General features: G+C 56.7%; 1 protein-coding gene across 3 annotated transcripts; it reads right to left on the reverse strand.

The window, feature by feature from the left end:
• Positions 1-5,169: 5,169 nt before the first annotated feature.
• On the reverse strand, positions 5,170-19,932 carry KLF15 (KLF transcription factor 15). Of its 3 annotated transcripts, none has more exons than XM_054480777.1 (3): positions 19,732-19,932; positions 14,344-15,450; positions 5,170-6,398 (listed from the first exon to the last, which is right to left on the reverse strand). In XM_054480777.1, exons 2-3 carry the CDS (start codon positions 15,423-15,425, stop codon positions 6,230-6,232), a joined length of 1,251 nt encoding a protein of 416 aa, XP_054336752.1. In that variant the 5' UTR covers positions 15,426-15,450; positions 19,732-19,932; the 3' UTR covers positions 5,170-6,229. The 3 variants fall into 3 exon arrangements, with proteins under 3 accessions (XP_054336752.1, XP_054336751.1, XP_054336753.1); XM_054480776.2 differs by lacking the exon at positions 19,732-19,932 and adding an exon at positions 19,570-19,658; XM_054480778.2 differs by lacking the exon at positions 19,732-19,932 and adding an exon at positions 16,524-17,049.
• Between the last annotated feature and the right edge of the window lie 726 nt (positions 19,933-20,658).

Here is a 20,658-nt window from a genome sequence, read left to right on the forward strand (position 1 = left end):
ATACATATACTATACTATATTATATGTATAATACATATACTATATTATATGTTATATATTATATACTAGTATATGACATATATATCAAATATTAACATACATGTTATATTGTTTATATATTATAATTTAAAAATTGTTCGATTTTAGGTTTGAGGGTCCATGTGAAGTTTTGTTACATAGGTAAATGCGTGTCACAGGGGTCTGTTGTACATATTATTACATCACCCAGGTATTAATAGTTATCTTTTCTGCTCCTCTCCCTCCTCCCACCCTCCCTTTTCAAGTACAATTATATTGTTTATATATTATAAATTATATAATTGCAACAGAACATAATATGTAAACATATTATTTCATAATATTCTTTAAACTGAAACATCAAATAGGGGCTTTCCAAGTGCAGCCACTGGGGCTGAGAAGCCCCAGAACCTTTCAGGAAAGGCCGCACAGACAGTGGCTGCCAGAGCGATGGGTTCTTTCACACCAGGGAAGGGGTCGAGTAGGATGCCCAGTGTAGTGCACTCCGGCCGCTGTGGCTCCTCATGACCATCTGGAAAGCATTTTGCCAGCGTGAGAGATTGGCAAAGAGACTCGGGCATCAGGAAGACTGAACCCACTGCACCTTGGCAGCTTTGTGCAGGGCATCCTCTGCCAGGATGTGGATGGAATCCCAGCTGTGTGCCCAGATTTGTAGTAAGGCCACCAGCTTGGGAAGGCCGGGAGAGGACAGGGAGGGGCCTTTGCCACTCAGCCCAAGGTGGGAACCAGGACTCTTGTGTGGCACCAGGGTGTCCTCTGATGGGCAGTGGTCCAGCTGTCCTCCCAGCAGTGCCACATCAGTGTGAGTGTTCACGCCTTGTCCAGGGATTCAGGGAGAGAAGAGCACTGCCACTTTGCTGTGGAAACAGACAGGTGTCCTTCATTCCTCTGTCAAGGTGACATTCGTGCATTTAAACAGAGCCCTCTGGGGATAGCTGTTCAACAACTCACCAATTAACCCTACAGAAATGACATCGATGTCTTTTCTTCATTTCATGCATAATGCAAAGACTTCTGTGGGAAGGAGGAGACCCTGAGAGCCACGCTTCAATCCTTCACACAATTTCCCTGTCTGTTCATATCATGGGGGATTTACAGCCAGGCTAGTAATGTCTTATTACTTTCTCATCGCAAATTTCTTCTCTTTCTCTGTCAATATTTGACATTTGCATTTAGGTTTTAAACACATTTGCAATGATTTAGACGTATTTCTGCAGAAATGTATTTTCACTCTTCTCATCAGGTATTTCCAGCTCCCAGCACCAGCTGTGCACTCCCTTCCCTGGCCTCCCTAAGCTGGCTCCGTGGTAGCCTTGCGCCTCACTCTCACGATGGAGCTGCCTGCTACAGACACTGCTCTTGCTGTCTTTCAGTGTCAGCTCAGCTCAGGGTTGAGGCCAAATTCACAGAACCCAGAGGATGGAAACAGCAGGGAACGTCCCAGCTGGGTTCTGAGAACATCCTGGGGACGGGCTGCGATCTCTATCAGTGCTGGGTGTGGATATGTCAGTGCGCCAGGACGGCTTGGAGAGCAGGGTGGAGCAGCAGGGCCAAGGGAGGCTGACAGTGGGGGACTGGTCACTCATCTTCGGGTCCAGACCTCCAGGAGGGGCTCCTTTGGGGTCCTTGGTGTCCCTTCCTGACAGGCCCGGCTGTTTGGGGCACAGAGCAGGACCTCACAGAATGGGAGCCGAGACAGAGCCTGAGCTGTCATCATTTGTCTTCTGCAGCAGTGCTGGGAGTTCCCTGTCCTCATGCCCACTCCTGACGTTCTCCCATGTGGATTTTAACTCTGCTCTGCATCTTCTGTTTTCTTGCAATCCCCCGCTATCCCTTCCAGCGCTCTTTTTACCTGGTCCTGGTGCCCTCCCACTACAGCCTGGGCTATTTCTTCCTTATTGAAAACAGCAGGGCGTTTCTAGTGCCCTCCCGGCCCCACAGGGCACATCGAGATGTGCACTTCCTGGAATATTTGAATGCTGCTCTCTTTGCCTCATTCTGCATCTTTTGAACAAGCCCCATTTTCATCTCTGTTCATCACCAAATGAAGTGGGACCTACTCAGACATGGCCCCCACTCTCAGCCCTCTCGTGTGGGTTCAGATCGCCTCCTCATGCCTTCACTGTGCAGGTTGACATGTTCATTCCTCACAGGTTCCCCTGCCAGGCCTTAGATAGCCTGAACCAATATAACACAAGGAAAATGACAATTTTCCTGGAAGCCTTGGTCCTGAGGCTTTCTGCCTATGTCCCCTCTCCACCTCCTGGCTCTCACGGCCCCACGTAGACTCTGGACCCTATTCAGGAACAGACAGTGATAGCATTGCAAGGTTTTGCTGTCCGCAGGAGTCAAGATTGTCATTTGCAGCCTTGGTTTCCCAGCCAAGGCATCTTGGCTCCTGCGTAGGGCCTTTTGGCTCCTCTGTTCCCACAGAGTTTCCCTTCTTAATAATCTGCTGCCCCGGAAGTCTAACTGCTGCCACACTTATCAGTGATGCCCTTTCTGAGAATGTGGACGAGGCCATGGGGAGCTGAACTCACCTGGCACCACCAGACTTAGCCATGCTGCCAGCTCGTGGGAAGGGGGACCCACTGTGGGCACAGCTGGGACAAAACAATGTGCTTACAATGGAAACTCCTGGCTGCCCTCTGCTCCTACCTCCTTGCCTTCTCCTGCAACCTGTGCCCCACATTCCAGCTGTGCTCATGCTGCCCAGATGACGACTGCATTTTCCAGCCTCCCTGGCAGTGGATGAGGCCGAGTTCCTGAGTTCCGGCCAACAGAATGGGAGTGGAAGTAAGTGTGCAAATCCCAGGAGGGCAGGGCAGAAACACAGCCCCTTGCCTGCTTCTCCCAGCTGGCCCAGTCCTATGGAGCCAAGGAACATTGGAGGAGCAACAAGAGCGAAGGAGGCTGGGTGCCCTGCACTCAGTCTGCTGTGTCAACCCAGGCTGCTCCATCTGAGACCATCTAAGCAGAGGAAAATAAACTGCTATGTTGTTTAAGCCACAAAGTTTGGGGATTTCTTTGTTATAGTAGCCTAACTCACACTCTACCTAGTACAGTGATCAGTAAATGGTACTTCCTTCCCCTCTGTGTGCCTTAGGGGCAGGAGGATGGGTGGCACCATTATGGCTGGAGTTCCTCTCTGCAGCCTTCCAGCTTCCACCTCTATTCCTCACCATGGTGAGTCCAGGGCCCATCTCCACCTGCTTTTTCAGCTTGCAGGTCAACACAGCCCTCGCCTTCCAGCCACAGAAATCACAGAGGGTCAGAAAGGTGGTGGCATGGGGGTCTCTGAGGCAGGAGCCAGGCCAGGCACTGCAACAGACTCTCAACCCCTGCCAGGGCCAAGGCGATGCTGACATTGGGGCTGCAGCAGGAACCCTGGGGGTACCACACAGCCAGGCTCTGCGTCCTGGGCTCTGCATCCAGAGTCACTTACCATGTGCCACCACGCTGCTGCCCGGGGCCTTTCACAGTGCTCTGCAGGGTGAAGGAGCTGAAATCTAGAGAGATCTAGGACACACATAAAGAGCTGGAGCCCAGGATCAACAGGTGGTGCGGCCCCATTATCCCTGCTCCCTGCACTGTGCTGTGCTCTCCACAACTCAGCCAAGACCTCCAGGAGACACACTCATCCCGGGGAGGTGCACCATATGTGTGCACACACACACAATTCAGGTGCAAGCCTGGAAGCCCAGACTGAGGAGACCACTAAGACCACCCCCTACACATACTCTCTGCCGCAAGACAACAGCAGGCTGTTGGGACACACACCCAGGGGAGGTGAGCAGCGTGTCCGGCCAGTCCTTGGCACAGAAGGTGCATATGCTCCCGGGATTATTCCACCTCCCATGTCATCATCCTGACCAGACAACAATCCTCCCTGTCCCTCTGACGTCCCTCTTATCTAGGGCTGAACTGCTTGTTTATGGATGAAGAAAGCCCACGTTAACACGGCTGGAAATCAATGCCTTGCTTCCCCAGAGTGTGTTTGCCCACAGAGGGTACGTCCGGTCAGGGGCAAAGGACAGAGGTCACCAGGCCCAGCCTCCTCCTCAGGACCATGGCCAGTCAGGATAGGACGTCCATCCTCCTATCAGCTGTGCTGTGTGCTGGGCTGCTGGTGAGAACAACGGCCTCTGCCCTCTGAGATGCACGACTTCACACAGACCCCCACATTCAGACATCTCTCTGCTGGGAGCCCATGGGTGCCCTACCCCCAGCCTCCAGATCTCCAAGGTTTTCACCAAGAAACACTTGACCTGACTTGCATCTAGTTCTTATAAAGCAAAGGATCCTTCTAGAAGGTTCTTGCTTCCCACTGCACATGAGTGGGTGAACCAGGGCAGCCCTCTCTCTGTGTGTGTGTGTGCTTCATACCAGCTGAGCCACTGAAGCAGGCCCTGGTCAGCCGCCATTTCCTTGCCATTCCCTGTGGGGCTCATAGCCCCTCCTTGTGCTTGGGCCCCCACTTCCCCCAGCCTCCGGCCAGCACAGGACGTGTGGATGGGTCCAACCTCAACTGTGGAACCACACAGCGAAGACCCCAGTCATGTCGGGGAGTTAGGGACGATGGAGGACGGGACGTAACTGCATATACTGGCCTCTCCGAGTCTCACCTCTGCCTGCTCAGGATTCCTAACACTTTCACAATTACCCATGCCAGTAGGAAATGGCACAGCCACGTTCCTAAGGGGGTAAATACTCTGCCAAGGCACAGCAAACATATAGGGCATGTGTAATAGGTTTGGTGGACTGGATGGGGGTAGGAAGTGCAAGAAAGGGTCTCCAATAGCAGAGTAGGTGAGCCTCGCAGGACTGGCCAGGCCTGAGGCAGCTTCCCACAGGTGCTGTCGGAATGTGGGCTGGATTTGGGTTTACGGAGCTCCAGGTCAGGGAGCTGGGATGAGCAGAATCTCAGCAGCTGGCCTGGAGCTGAGCTGTACGGGAACCCTACCCCGCTGGACTGGGGCTGGACCCCAAGGGGCCTTTCTATCCCTCCAAATACAAAACAGGGTTCCCTGAACTCTGCGAAGGTGGAGACATAGACTCAGCCCCAGAGTCACCTCCACATCCCGGCAAAACAGGAAAACAGAACATGAATGCCAAAAGTTGTGAGTTCTTTTTCTTTTTATTGGCAAAGTAAATATATTTTTATGAAGGACCAAAGAAAATATACATAATTGTAACATATGTACACCAGCTTCATAGATTTTTTTTAATTTCAAGTTTACACAAATGTTGATATGTTATTAAAAGATATTTTATGTGGATGGACCTATGTACAGTTTATTTACATACATTCATAGGATGTGAAATAAACCTGTCAAAACAAGCTAGTTCATTTATTAATTTCTAGACAAAATAAGGAATGCATTTCTAAATCAGGGTTGGGAGGCTCTATCTAGTTCTCTCACACCCAGGACAGCCTGGCCCTCTCCTCCCAAGGCCACCCTAGAGGCTGGTGTCCGGATTTGTCAGGGAAACCGGAGGAGGGGACAAGCCCCTGGGTACAGGTGCTTCTGGCTCTGTCTGCCCTGCACATTTAACTCAAGCACATGCACTGCCAGCCCCCCAGTGGGGGACACTTTTCACCTCTCTCCCACATAAGGCCCCAGCGGCCCGGTCCTGCCCCCCCACTCCAGGGCCCTGCCCACACCCTCTGGTGATCATGCTGAGCAGGCATCTTAGACAAAGCCACCCTCACACCACAGTGCAGCCCTGGACTTCTGGCCTACTTCCTTCTCCCCCAGCATGACTCTCTCTGGGAACCCAACATTTCAAAACTGCACATTTCATCTTCCCCTAGCACTAAAGTTCTGGCCTTGGCCCAGGATGGGGGAGCCCAGTGGGAGAAGGGCCAGGTCCCCAAAACTCTGCCTGCAACCAGCGGCTGCAGCAGAGGCCTGGCCACCGCGGGAAGGCACGAAGGCACGAAGGCACGAAGGCCTGCCTCCAGCCCCGTGCGCCGGGGGCCCAGCCCCCAGGGACGCGGGCTCGAGGCTCTAAGTACTCCCGAGAAAGGCAGCGGTTGGCGGGCCCTGGTTTCACACCTCCCAGGCTTCAGAAGGTGGGCTGGTAACATTGTCATGTCCCTCTGGAGGAGGCAAATAAATTATTGCTTAAAAAAATGGGGCTGGGGTGGGGATCTGGGGTGAGGGACAGGCTGGGGTTCGGGGCGCTTTCAGTTCACGGAGCGCACGGAGCGGCTGCTCCGCGGGAAGCGGTGCACCTTGATGTGCTTGGAGAGGTGGTCGCTCCGCGCGAACTTCTTCTCGCACACAGGACACTGGTACGGCTTCACGCCCGAGTGCGAGCGCCTGTGCCGCGACAGCTCGTCAGAGCGCGAGAACCTGCGGGACATGGCGCGGTCAGCGAGGCCTGGCCCTGCCTGCCCCGACCCCACGAAGTTGCGTGGATGCAAGGCGTGCACCTGGCACTCACCCAAAGGGTGGCTGCGCAGACCTGCAGCCTCTACAGGATTAGGGGAGGGTCCCCCATCTGCGTCGGTAAGGCTATACCAGTTCTCAAAATACCAATTTTTTTTTCTTTTTTTGAGACAGGCGGGAGTGCAGTGGCGCGATCACAGCTCACTGCAGCCTCCCGGGCTCAATCAATCCTCCTTAGCCTCCAGAGTAGCTAGGATTACAGGTGTGCCCACCACACCCAGATAATTTTTGTATTTTTTTTAGAGACCAGGCCTCCCTATGTTGCCCACGCTGGTGTCAAACTCCTGGGCTCAAGCGATCAGGCTACTTCAGCTTCCCAAAATGCTGGGATTAAAGGCGTGAGCCACTGTCCCAAGCTGCCCCTGCCACCCCTCCAAGATGGAAAGAACTACAGTAATGGTTCATGCTGGCACAGTGGGCATTCTCTGTTGGGAACTGCCAGAGCAGCTGGTAAAAGCTCCCAATAGGAAAGGACCCCAATGCTACCAGGGACCAGGGCTTCCCTCCCACAGCCCACCCAGTGTGCAGGGGTCTCTGAGGCCACAGGTGCACTCAGTCGCTCAGGCCCTGATGCTGGCTGCCCCTCACCACCCTGGCCTCATCTACGCCACTGGACCAGAACTCCACAGGGGCATCTGTGAAGGTCTGTACAGGACAGCCCATCTGGAGAGGAAACTGAGGCCTGGGAGGAGGAAGCAGACTTTCTGTGCAGCACAGGGAGAGAGGTCCTCAGACTTGAGTCCACCCACTCCTGAAACCAGCTGTGCTGGAAGCTGGGCCCTCTAAGGCAGGCCCAAATAAAGATTGACCTTGCAAAGTGCATCTGGGAGTTCAGGTGGCTCCCGACATTTTGCTTTCTTGGCCCCACTGGCCTGGGAGCAGGCACTCATGTGACAGTCAAGAGCCCAAGCTGCATCGAGGGCCTGGACTGCTTGCCACCAAACTCCGGGATTTGAGGCCCTCTCCACCCCTGGCTTGGCAGCAGGTCCCTCCCACCCCACCTACCCCTCCCACGACACACTATCCCGCTCTGTCCTCCACCTGCATTGACCTTTCCTTGGTCCTTCTTGCCACAGGCCATTTGCACATACTGTTCCCTCTTTCTAGAATGTTCTTCCCTCCCCCTCCTTGCTCTCTCCTACCCATTCCTTAGAGCTCAGCTCGAATGTCACTTCCTTAGGAAATCCCTCCAGGACTGCATCCAATTCTAGGCTCCTGTGGCATTACACACCTCTCTCTCCTCACTCTTGCTGTTGTTTTGATTTTAAATTATCTTCAACTTTTTGATGACTGTCAGTCTGTCCCACTAGACTGTCAGCTCCATGACAAAGGACACGTCTGTCTTGGTTCCCGGTGGTCTTCCCGTGACCAGCCCAATGCCTGGTATATGGTAGGTGCTGAGGAGGTGGATTTCAATGCAAGAGTGGGCACAGCAAGCAGCCCTAGGGGCGCAGACACTGTCAAGGAGCAGTCCCAAAGCATGCGCGTGCACACACACACGGACAAATACGTGCCCACACATACAGGCACACAAACATACATGGACGAATATGTGCCCACACATACTCACACACACACACTCAGGCACAAATTCATGCCCCCACGTACTCACGCACACACACACACACACACACACAGGGACACCAGGCCCAACATCCCTTCGTGGACCAGGGCCACCCAGCGAGAGGCGGTGCCCAGAGCAGCAGTTCCCAACCAGCGATTGGTAAGGGCTGGTGATGCCCTAGTGCCCTGACCCTGTGGGTGGAGAAGCAGAAGGACCCAGCAGAACGTGCTCTGGACAAGGCACAGGGGGTGGCAGGAGGGCCTGCAGGAGGAGACAGGCACTCCAACCCACATCACAGAGCGGTGGTGGCACCAGGCACAGGGCAGTGCTCTCAGCACATCTCCAGACTAGGTGAAGCCCAACTGCCCTGCCTGTCAGAGGAGGAAACTGAAGCTCAGGGTGCTGAGGGCCTGATCCAGGTCACTGACAAGACAGGGCCCCTGAGGCTCGAGCAAAGGTCTTGACACAGCCCCCTGCCTGGGCGATGGCAGATGACCTGGACTCCCAGTTAGCAGAGCCCCCCAGCCTCCTCTACAGGCCTGGCTGGGTGGTGTGTGTCACAGGGCCCTGTGCCAGTGAAGAAATGGGATAAATGTGCCCTGGCAGTCAAAGCCGACACCTGTGCTCCTGGGCAGGACACCTGCCCCCAGCTGCAGCTGGGCACACAGCTTCTGAGCAGAGGAGCTGGCCCAGGGCAGGGGCAAGCAGAAAGCTGCAGACACAGAGTGCCACACCTCCCAGGCTGCAGCCCTGGGGTCACCCAGCATCTCACTGGCCAGGGAGCCAGGATGAGCCAGCCCCATTGGACTGGCAAGACCATGGCAAGGGTTTAAAGAGGCCAAGTCACACAGCCCAGGGGACAGAGTCTCAGCTCCTGCCTTGACAGTTCCCACCCCACTGGGTGCCCTGAACTGTCCTTTCTGGGCCTCAATTTCTTCACTCATCCAATGAAGACTTTGGCATTCCTGCCCACCTTCCAAGACTCATCTCAAAGGCCACAGGTGGTGACGCGGGGCCACACAGCTCTTTGGTCATGGTGACACCCTGGGAAGGACAGGCAGATACATGCTGTCCTCACCTCAACTCCCTCCCTGCTGCCACAGGGTCCTGGCACCTGAGAGGACCTTCCCTGGGAGCTGAGCCCTCAGAAGACCCCCTGCCTCACCCCCGCATGCCACATTCTCCCAAACAGCAGCCAACAGAGAGCCCTGGGGACTACAGTGGGGGACGTGGGAACCCGGTGGGTAAGATGCAGCCCTTGTAGGCAGTAAGCTCTGCCACTTACCAACCAGGCAAACTAGGAAAGTCACCAAGCTCCCTGAGCCTCAGTTTCTCTACCCGGACAAAGGGAGAACAAAAGACCTATTCCTGAGGACTGTGAGGATTGTACAAGACAACCAGTAATGGTTTAGAGCCCTGCTTAGCATGTGGCAATTATTCAAGAATGATGAGCTCTTATCACCTGCATGGAGTTAAGTGTTGGGCCTGGTTCCTGGTGGGTCCTGCTGCAGGCAGGGCAGCACCATGATTTGTGCTGAGCTGTAGGGCAGAGGGTACACAGGGGTCCAGTGTCTCTCTAGAGCAGCTATAATGTCAGGGCTGGTGCGTATAGCACTTCTGTGTGAAGGCGTCCCTTCCTTGAGACACTAACCCTCATCTGCCAGACAGACAACACCGCATACAGTCCAGTCTCAGAAACTGCAATGGGAAGGGTGCTCCCTAGAGTTGTGCAGTTCACAACCTGCCCAACAATACTGGGGCCTCTGCCTACAGAGGGAAGGAGGTCAGAAAAAGCCTCATCACACAGGGGTCATGAGAGCAGGCTGGGAGTCAGACCCCTAGGTTTGAATCCTGTACCTACCACCTCTTGGATCTGACACTCAAGAGGAGCCTGCAACTCCTCTTCTCTGTCCCCCACCACATCCACTGTGGACGACAAAGGTACCCACCCTGCAGGCTGATGACAGTTATTCATATTCATATTCACTGCAGCAGAAGGGATTCTTTCTGGATGGAATGGCTTGGCCATTCTGGAACAGGACGTTCTGCTGCAAGGAACAAAGGATGCCTATGTCTGACAGTGAGGCAAGGAAACTTCTAGGAAGGCAGGCAAGCAGCACTTCCCAGACGGCTGGATCAGAACAGGGAAAGCCTGCTCTCAGCCCTGTTGAGGGTGCCAAAATCATGTCACCAGGGAAGGGACAGGGAATACTTTCAGGACCAAAAGCAGAAGGAAGTGGAGGCTGAGTACCTGGGCAGGTGACGACCTCAGCAGTGGAGGGAGGGCACTGTCCATTACACAGAGGGACGAGGGGGCTGAGGGGCCCTGGCTTGTTCTCCAAGCACAGGACACAGTACGAGGCCAGAGCCAGCCTGGGGCAGGAAGAGCATCCCATTCATCTAGGCCACCAGGAAGAAGAGACAAGGCCTGGGAGTGGAGAGCTCCCCCACAGGGAGTAGGTGAGTGTGCAGAGCTGCCACCCCAAAGGCCAGGCTGAGCTGCAGATGGAGGTGGAGGTTCCCAACACCAGAGTGAGCACCCAACACCGGGGTGCAGAGGGAGGTCCCTGAGTCTGGGCAGACAGCCTCAGCTGAACTCCTGGCTCTGGGGCTTACTGGCTGTCTGACCGGAGAATTTACCTAACTCTTCTGTGCTTTAATTCTCTCCTCTGTGAAATAGGGACAACATGCTGATGCCTACTAATTTTGAGAATTACATAAATTAATATGTGTGAATTTTGCTCAGAGCAGTGCCACCTATGCATTAGAGGCCCTGGTTATTATCTCGATTGTGGTCGTTAGCTCTTTTCCCATAGCCCAGAAGCATAATGCCTTTTGGGCCGACCTCTTGGTGGGAGAGTGGAGGCACACATGGTGACTCTGATACCAGCTGGGACCGCTGGGTGGCCAGAGCAGGGCTCTGCTCGGGCTCAGGCATGCAACCCAGATCCTTGCTCACTAGCTATGTCCCTGTGGGCATGTGACGTGAGCAGCCTGTGCCTCAGTTTCCCTCTCTGTGAAATGAAGATTGGTGCCCACACTTCACCAGGCAGTTACAAGGACCTGATGAGCTAATGCGAAACCTTAAGCTGTCACTACAGCCTCAAGGGCAGGGGTCATTTGAGACAGAGGGCACAGAGAGGGCGGATGCCCACGCGGGAGCCTGAGCCACAGCAGGGAGGCCAGCGTGGCTGGATCCCACTCAGTAAGGGGAAGAGACAGGTAAGCACATTGTATGGGTCTGTGGGCCAGAAAGAGAAGCTTGAATAGAAACTGAAGCATAGCAAAGTATACTTAAAGGCCTCAGAAGGTAATGAGCTCCCCATGGCAGGAAGTATGCAAGTTACAATGGTGGGCAGAGGGGATTCCAGCTCTGAGAAACTTAGAATAGTGCCCAGCATACAGTGAGTGGTCAGTAAATACGCCATCTCACCATCATCATCGTTACTCTTCCAGCCGTGTCCAGACCCAGCTGCCCCAAAGCGGGGTCCATCCTCCCTCCTGACTGCTGCAAGGAGCTGCAGGGGCTCCCTCTCAGTTGAAGACTATCCCCACATTAAGAGACACAAGCAGACTGGGCACATCCCCAGGGTTTCAAGATCCCTGAAAGCCAACTGAGGACTCCCCGCATCCTCAGAAAAGCAGCCCTCCCTAGAGGCCGGTGTCCTCAGCTCCCAGCCGAATGGCACCTCTGCCATGAGTTACCCCACCAGGGCCAGACCCACTCCAGGGGACCTTGGAGGAAGCCGGAGGAGCCCTCGGGAAGCCCGGGGCATGGCTGGCAGCAGGGACAGCTCCTGGGGGCAGTGCCATTGTGATCTCACTGGGCCAGGCAACCATTACACCTTCTCTTGCCAAGTGGGTCCTGGGCAGCATGACCAGTGCCAGGGCTCAGATGTGTCAGAGCTGAATCCCCTCTACAAGTACCCACTCTCTCATGTACACCCCCCTGCCATGAGGAAGTCATTACCTCTTGAGGCCACTGTATAGAGAACTAAGATCTGCCTCACTGAGATACACTTTGGGCTGAAGGGCCTATCAGCTCTCTGGCCCTAAGATATCCAGGAAGAAGGCTGGCCTTGGATGAGGACCACACCTGCCCTCCCCATCACCCTACCCAGCCTCACGGCAACTAGAGGAGCCACTTGCCAATGGTCGACTATGGCCAGGAGACGGTGCTGAAAGCTGAGCCCGACTAGGGAGTCCAGACTGGTGCTTGCAGGGAGGCTTCCCTGCCTCTCTGCAGCCCCTGCCCGCCCTCACCAAGAGGAAAGTGCATGCAGGGTCCCTGGGAGTAGGGGGTACCTCCACAATAGGCACCACCCTCTTGGGGGCTGGAGAGAATGCCTTCAGGGTTCCTCCTCAGAAACTGCCTTGTATGAGTTTGTATCCTTGTGATGTACAAACAACAAGGAGGCTGCTGTGGAGCCCTGCACGCCTGCCCTGGGCTGCGAAGGGCTAGCCCTCCACTCTGCAGACAGGAAACTGAGGTTTGGAGGGGGACCACCCCAAAGGCACATGAGAAGTTAGTGGCTGACCCAGGCGTAGGCTCGAGACCACTGCCCCCACACACCTGTGCCCTCGCCTTCTCTGCACAAGTTTCCTGCTTCAATCAAGAGCACTCCTGGCCCTTTTCTCGGCTCCTCTAACCTCCTGTGCAGTGTACTTGCTGCTGTGTCCTCCTCTCACAAGCAGCCTGTCAGCCATGCACCCACTCGGCAGGCCTAGGTACAAAGCTCATAGAGGTGGGGACTCCAGGATGGAGACCTTGTGAGGCCCCAGGGTGGGCTCTCGCAGAAGCCTCTCCGGTCTGTCTGAATGGGGTGGGAGACAGGACAGAGTGATGTCCTCACTCAGGAGGGGCCTCCATAAACCTAGACACTGTTCAGGAAAATTCCCTTCTCTGGCCAGATTGGCACTCAATGGAAAGGCAGCACCAGTGCCACAACATACATTCCACTCACAGCTCCCCGACCACGGCTCAGCCTCACCGGCCAGAACCTCTGCCCCAGACAACTCTCAAGAGCTCTCAGATCCAGAGTATGGTCAAGAAAACAAAAGCTGCAAACTGCTCCCCGGGTGCTGCACCCACACATAACACACGCACACACAGGCAGCCACACATGGTGCACAAACACCTAAGACATGTATGTGTGCAAACACATATGGTCACATGGCACAGACAGACACAAAGAAAGCAAGATGCATACACATGTGGGCATGCACACACACAGCCACACACCTGCTGGTGAGGCCCAGGCCTATATACATCCCCAGGGATGCAGATGAGTGTGCCCCATCTCACACACGTAGCAGCAGCCACAGCAGCAAAGATGCGGAATGTGCCAACAGCACACAGCGCCCCCCAGGCAGGCCAGAGATTCCTTTGGGATGGGCATCAGGAACTGCAGAGGGCTGGCTCTGGCACCCTGGAGCACATGAGCTCTTGGCAAGCAGCCTACATTTCAGGAAAAGGTGGACAACCCCTCCCAAGGAGGCTGAGCAGCACGCGGTGCTCAGGGAAGGGTGCTGGGTAACCCTGGTTGGGAGACTACCAGTTACCATTTGAGGCCTGATTTCCCCACTGCCATGAAGACCAGACAGCCTGGGTTCTGCCACCTGTGACAGCACCGCCAGCTGGCCTAGCCTCCCTCTGGGTTGGCCTTTGCAGCCTCCCATACATGCTTCCATGTCCCCAGGGAGGAAGCACAGGCTAGGCCCAGCCCACGTGTCCTGAGACATCTGTGAATGAAGCTAGTCTCACTGGTTGGGGAAGCAGCATTTTCAGGATGTGACCTCTCGAATCTGGCCTCTGGGTTCAAATCCCATTCACAAAGCAGAGTGACCTTGGGCAAGTACCTGGCCAGTCAGAGCCCTAGTGTCCTGTGATGTAAGTTGGGAGTGATGGTGGTACTTACCCTGTGGGGCTGTGGGCCCAAAGGGAGCCGCTGCCTGGCCTCTAGACCACACTCATCCTTCCTCGCCAGCCCCTCAATCCCCACCCTTGTCAGACTGGATGGGGAGACCCAGCTGGCAGCACAGGCCAGTGAAGCCTCACCTGGCCATCAGGAAACTGGACACCAGTTGGCTTCTGGCTTCAGGAACCAGGAGGACCAAGGAAGCCTCCAGGCAACTGTGCCAGCTCTGGGCCTGCACCCGCCTGCCCCTCCCTCCCCTTCCTCATCTGCCTTCTCTTAACGGTGGAAAATGGCCCTGCTGCACACCCAAGTAAGCAGACATGAGTGGCTGTGCTCACTGCCCAGGCCTGTCACCCGCTATACTGACCTCCAGCCGCAGCCTGGCCAGGTGCAGGCGAAGGGCTTCTCACCCGTGTGCCGGCGCAGGTGGGCCTTGAGGTGGCTGCTTTTGGTGTACATCTTGCTGCAGCCGGGGAAAGTACATTTGTGCATTTTGATGAGTTCTGTGGCTGGGTTCTTGGGGAACTTCTGGCCCATGAGGAGACCGGCAGGGCCAGGCCCCAGGGGTCCCGATCCAACAGGCTTGGCGGCAATGGGCACAGGGGCAATGCGCACAAACTTGGAGGGCAGGTTCAAGTTGGAGGAGGGCACCACCTGGGGCACGAGCGCGAAGGTCTGCCCCTGGATGTTGACCAGGAGCTGGGCAACCTTGACATTCTCCGGGGCTTGCCCAGGGGAGGCAGGCCCCGTGCCCGATTCCTGCTTCACAGGCATGGGCTGGATCTGCAGCAACACTGGGATGGGGCCATCGGGCGTGGGGCCCCCACCTGGGCCCTGGGCACCTCCTGCACTGGCACCACCTGGTGGAGGGGAACAGCGCTCTCTCCCACTGGACCCAGGATGGAGGTGGCTCCTGTGTGGCCCAGCTGAGAGCTGGCTGCAGGCATCCAAGTCCTTGCTGTTTCCCTCGGGGGTCTCCTTGACTCCAGGCTCCATGTTCTCCTCCAGAAACTCTTCAATCTCCTCCAGGGTAGGCTGGAAGGGCCGTGGGACGTCATCAGGGTCACCCAAAGGAAACTCGGGCAAGCAGAAATGCTCCCCCTTCACAGGGGCCGCTGCCCTTCGCCAGGGCCCCCAGGCCATGGGGCCACTGCTGGCCCCAATGCTACCGCTGCTGCCCCCGCCACTGCCCAGCGTGGCCTGGGACAATAGGAAGTCCAAGATGCTGTCCTGGCTCTCGGTGCCCGGGCCTCCACCATAGCAGGAGCAGAGGGCTTGAGAGTCGGGACTGGAACAGGAGCAGGGGCTGGAGGCATCGCTGTCATCTTCAGAGACGGGTGAGGGCAGCATGTGATATGCCCGCCGGCCAACCAGCCTATCACCCAGATACCCAACTGGGCATTTTGGCGACGAGAAGTTCTCGTCCACTGGAAGTAAGTGGTCCACCATGCTGGCCTGGCCGTGCCGGTGGCGGCTGCAGGGAAGGAAGACAGGAGGCCTGGTCAGAAGGACAGTGCTCACCTGCCACCTCGCGGGCCTCTGACCCCACCCTCAGCTGCCTGCCCACAGCCTCCCATTGCCAAATGCCTGGATCCTGCTTCCATCCCCCAGGAGAGCTGTGCCTGCAAGAGTGTTTTCTGAAATTGCACCACCTGTTTGCAAAAGAGACCTCTCCAAGCCCCATTGCACAACCAGGGGCACTTCTGGTTTCAAACAGATTTTCCAGAATTATCCTGGAAAATAGCACATATGTCTGTGAACAACTGAGTATGGGTGAGTATGAGAGAAGGGCATGCGCGATGAGGCTCTCTGGACCCCAGGAGGGCCAAAGCCCCGAATCAGCCCACCGTCAACATCACAGGAGTCACTGTACATCTGAGGGCTCCTGACCTCAGCTTCACGCCTGTTGAGTCACAGAATGGGGTTAGAACAGCCATTTGCCCTCTGACCCTCATGTTGCTGAGGCTTCCAGAGGGTGGCCAGATTACGCAAATAAAAATACAAGCCGACAGTTAAATTCAAATTTCAGATTTAAAAAATAAACTATTTTTAATAAAAGTATGTTCCCAATATTGGATAGGACACACTTATATTTAAAAATTATTTCACCTGAGATTCAGATTTAACTAGGCCGCCTGCATTTTAACTGGGCAAGTGTAGCATGGAGGCAAAACAGTCAAAGACCAAAAAGTGCCTGCCTCTGCAGCTGTTTCCCCACCTAAAGGGGAAAAGCTCCTCCACTCTCCAGTCCTCAAACCCCGATAAGCCTTGACTGCCCTGTGAGTGGCACAGGCTTGAACGCAACCCTCTCACCTGCACCCTGATGCTTGAGCATCCTGGTGGCCAAGGCCCTGCCCCTCTGGTGATAATCTGTGGAGTGGAAGCCAACCACTGGGGTCCCAGAGCACCCGCATGTGCCTAACTGCCTTGGACTTCACACCCACCTAGTGGGAAAGGAGACGACCACCCCCCCAGCCCATCCTGACCAATAAGGAAGTGGAGTCCCCTGCACTCTCTGCCACTGCTCTCTCCATCTGGGACACTCACCGCCTTGGGAAGACTCAGCTAATGCCTGTCTCCCCCTGAGACAGTGCACTCCATGTCTCTGCTGCGTCCCCAGTGCCTGGACTGGCCCCTGGTGCCCAGGAGGGGCTCAGAGAACTTTGATACAGAGGAGAAGGGAAAGCTGCATCCTCTGAAGCCAAAGGACATGCTAGGTCTGGTGCCAAGGAGAGTCAACAGTGTCCAGCTGTGACGGGGCCACCTCTGTGAACCTTTGTCCCTGCTCAGTGACCAGGGCAGGCTGGGTGTTTATCAAGCTTGGGTAAGGGGAATGCTCTGCACCAAAGTCAGAGGTTCTCTGCTGCCCAGCATCACCTCTATACTCAGCCCCTCTGTCTCCAGGACCCCTTCAGGGCCTGGCACCTGGCACTGCCCAATGGCCAATACCATCATCAGCTACAGTCTTGAGCAAGTTCTTGCTCCCCCTCCCAAACCTTAGTTTCCTCATCTGTTCCATGCTTCAAAGATCTCTAAGTCTCTTCCTGCTCAGGGACCCCAGGACCTTTGACCTCAGTTCCCAACTTACCCAGGGAGCTTCATGGAGCTCCAGGAAACTAAGGCAAGGTCTGTACCCCAAGCCAGTTTTACTAGGAGGACATTTGGCTTTTTGGTTTAAATACTCAGCTAAGGATTTAAACCTGGAATATGTTTTAAAATGCACCTGTTCACCAAATCAGGTGCTGGGAAGGAATGAAAGTGCTAGACACTGTGAAGGGCGCAAGGCTGGGTAGAGCCCACACTCCACCCTGGGCCTCCCCCAACCCTTTCCCACCCTCCAAGCAGGGGCTCCATTTCTGAGTCTGCAACTTGTCTGCCAGGTGACCTCAGGCAGGTGCACAGCCTTTCTGTGTCTGTCTCAGTCTGTGAGATGGGGGTGCTTCCAACAGTGCCTGGTTCCTCAGGTGTTGTGAGAATTCCGTGAGCTGACACTTGCTAAGCACCCCACTCAGGATCTGGCACACCGGCAGCACTCAGCCAGTGCCAGCCATTGGTGTCAGCCTGCAGGCACGGCAAACGTGCGGCCTCTGCCCCTCTACTGTGATGTTAAGGAATCAGGGGCCTCCAGCCCTCCTGGGGCCCAGAGCAGGCCTTAGAGCCCTCCCCTGAAACGTGATCACTAACTGGCCATCCCATGATATTAAGTAATTACTGTTAATATTTTTAATTGTGATGATCGTATTGTGGTTAAAGGAGGCCCTACCTTTTAAAGATATAAACAGATATTGACAGATAAAGGTATCTAAAAAGTACAGTAGGGGGGCTTGAAGGAAACACCCTCCAATGGCTTCCCAAGGACAGGTGGCCCTATCTCCTCGCAGCAGCCCAGCACCTGGGCCCTTGGGACTCTCTGCAGACCTCACCACCAACTGCCCCTCTCCTAGTCCAGGTGTGCTCACCTCACTTCAGACTCAGCCCGGGGCCACTGCCCTGCCTCTTCCCCCAGCACTGCAGGTGGGAGCTGCTTAGTTAGATCTCGGCTCAGAAGTCACCCCTGCCAGGCCCACTCTGTACATCATCCTATATTATACTCTTCTCTGCAGTTTCTACTGTGGGAAACTATCTTGGTAATGTGTTTGTGAACTTTCCTCCCTGTCTACCTTCCCATCAGAATATCAGCTGTCCTGACTGTTCACTCCAACGCCATATCCCAGAGTCTAAAACAGGACCGGGAAAAATTTGCTGAATGAGTGAATGGAAGGTGCGGGGGAGGGGGGGGCCGAGACTAGGAATGGGTGGCCCAGGTCAGGCAACAGGGTCTTAATGCTGGGCTGAACGTCTCAAAGGGGAAGCACCCAGGCACTGAGAACCCAGAAAGGGCTCTGGGACGTCCCAGGGCACCAGCATTAAAGAGAGGACACTCTAGGGCTGGTGCTGGCTCGGCCCCTGAAACACAGCAGCACGTGGGGCGGCCAGAGGCGCAGGCTGCGTGCAGGGGGAGGGGACACGCTGTTCCGGGCACAGTCCCCGGCTGGCCGCCGGACTCCGCCCCCTCCCCTGGCCCGGCCAGGCCTGCTGTTTATCCTCCCGGGGACACAGCGGCTGCAGGAACAACATGTAATTGATAACAAGCCCAGCGCCGGCCAAGGGCTTGCCATTGGGTCAGCGTGCAAATCACGGGGGTGGCGGCGGGGGCCGTCCTTCAAAATAAGAGTCCCCGGTCCCTGAGCCGCCCGCAGGCCCCAAAGTCGCAGAGTCCGGGCGTCCTCACACCTGTAGGGCGGCAGGGTCTCCCCTGGGGCCACCTGGTCCTGGGGGACAGGGGGAAGGAGATTTGAGGCTCTCAGACATTTGTTGATTTTGTCACCTCCGAGGGCCGTGGGAGAAAACAGCCCCTCTGTGCCCTCCGTGAGAGGGGGGTTCCATGAGTAACACTAAGGCGGGGAGGGAAGAGTGAACCGGACCACCATATGGGATGGGGACGGCCTCTGCCCCGCCGCCGCCATCCCTCGGTCAGGCCATGGCTTTGGTAATGTTCGGTCTGAGCGGACGGGGACTCAGCGTGGAGTGAGACGCGTGAACGGTGCGGGTGTGCGTGAAGGGGTGTGAGTTCCTGTCGTGTGACTGCGTGTGCGGGGCGTGGTGCGCCGCAGCCTCTGTGGCTGTGCGGGAGGCTGTCCGCGAAGGGCTCGCGCGTGGAGCCGCCGTGGGTGCCGGCGGGTGAGGGGAAACGTGCGTAGGAAATGAAGAGAGCCGGCTCAGACCCCTTCTAGAGTCTTGGACTGCCGCCCGCTGGGCACCATGCCCTCGTCCCGCGCCCCCCCTTGCCCCCGACACTGCTGCGGTGACCGACAGTAACCCCTCCTTCTCCAGCCCCTCCGCCCCCCAACCCCGGGCTGGCCAGCGCGTCCGCTCGCCCCCTCCTCTCACCAGGCCGCGCCGGTGCCCACCATATGGGAGGGCCGGCCCGCAAGGCGCGCCACGGAATCGCCCGGCCAGGCACCGAGGCGGCGGCGCGGGCCTCAGCAAAGTGCTGGTGGGCGACTGGGGCGGGAGGGGTCACCTCCCCCGGGCTAGTCCGACCCCTGCCCACCTCCGCGGGGGCCCATCCCGCTCCTCTGACATTCCTCTGGCACTCGCGCGGTGCCTCCGAGAGCTGCGCGGGCGCACGGCCACGCGCCCCGAGGCCGGCCAGCCCTCTGATCACCCGGGGCCGCGTCCACGCGGCCGGCTGGCCCCGCCGCGCCTCTCCCACCTGAACTTGGCGCACGCCGGACCGGCGGCCAGGCCCCGGCGGTCCTGCGGCCGGGCGGGCTGGGCTGTGGGCGGCGGCTCGACTCTCGGTCCGGCGGCGGCCGGGGGCCGAGCCGCGGGTCCTGCGCTGGCTCGCTTGCCCGCCGGCCCGCGGGTAGCTGCGGCGGAGCACTAGCCCGCCCGCAGCTCGCTGGGCACTCACTCCCCGCCGCTCACGTGACGCAGCGGGCGCCGCGAAGGCTCGCAGGAGGCTCGGCCCCGGGCGCGCGCCCCATTGGCCCGCGCTGAGCGTCACACGTCCCGCCCCTCCCTGGCCCCGCCCCGCCCCGCCCCGCCCGCGCGGCCCCCTTACTTGCGCGGCGGATGCTCTGGGATCCCGGAGCTGCCAGACGCGCACGCCCCCCCAACACGCTGCCTGGTCCCCGGCTCGCAGCCACCTCCTTGCTTCCCACCCCCTCGCTACTGTCTCGCGGCGTCCACGAGGGCCGGCTTCTAAAGCTCGGTTCCCAAGGTGAGAACGTGAGACTGGCCTCAAGACTTAAGAAAAGCCCTGAGATCGCCCCAAAGTGCAGTCTGCGTGATTGAGGGGGAAGCGCTGGGGAGCCTGTCTGGCCCGGTCTGCCCCATGTCCCCACCTTCATCCCCAGCGCGGTACAAGAAGCTCTGTCCTCCGCTGAGTGTCAGATAAAGTAGACTTGCCAAGAAGGACGTATTTTGGGATAAATACGGTATTGGGCTTTCAGCAGGACAATCAGTTACCCTCCGGAAAGTGCGCGCGCTCTGCGCTGCCACCCTGCCCTCCAGGACTAACTGAGGAGGTTTGCTGACCCCCCCCACCTGAAGCCAATGACACCTTGTCTCTGGGGCACCTTTCTGAAGACCAAACAATGCTTCGCAGTCTACAAAAGCGTTCATAGACTGCTTTAGT

This window comes from Pongo pygmaeus, chromosome 2 (assembly GCF_028885625.2).
Source record: "Pongo pygmaeus isolate AG05252 chromosome 2, NHGRI_mPonPyg2-v2.0_pri, whole genome shotgun sequence".
Classification (NCBI taxonomy): Eukaryota; Metazoa; Chordata; class Mammalia; order Primates; family Hominidae; genus Pongo; species Pongo pygmaeus.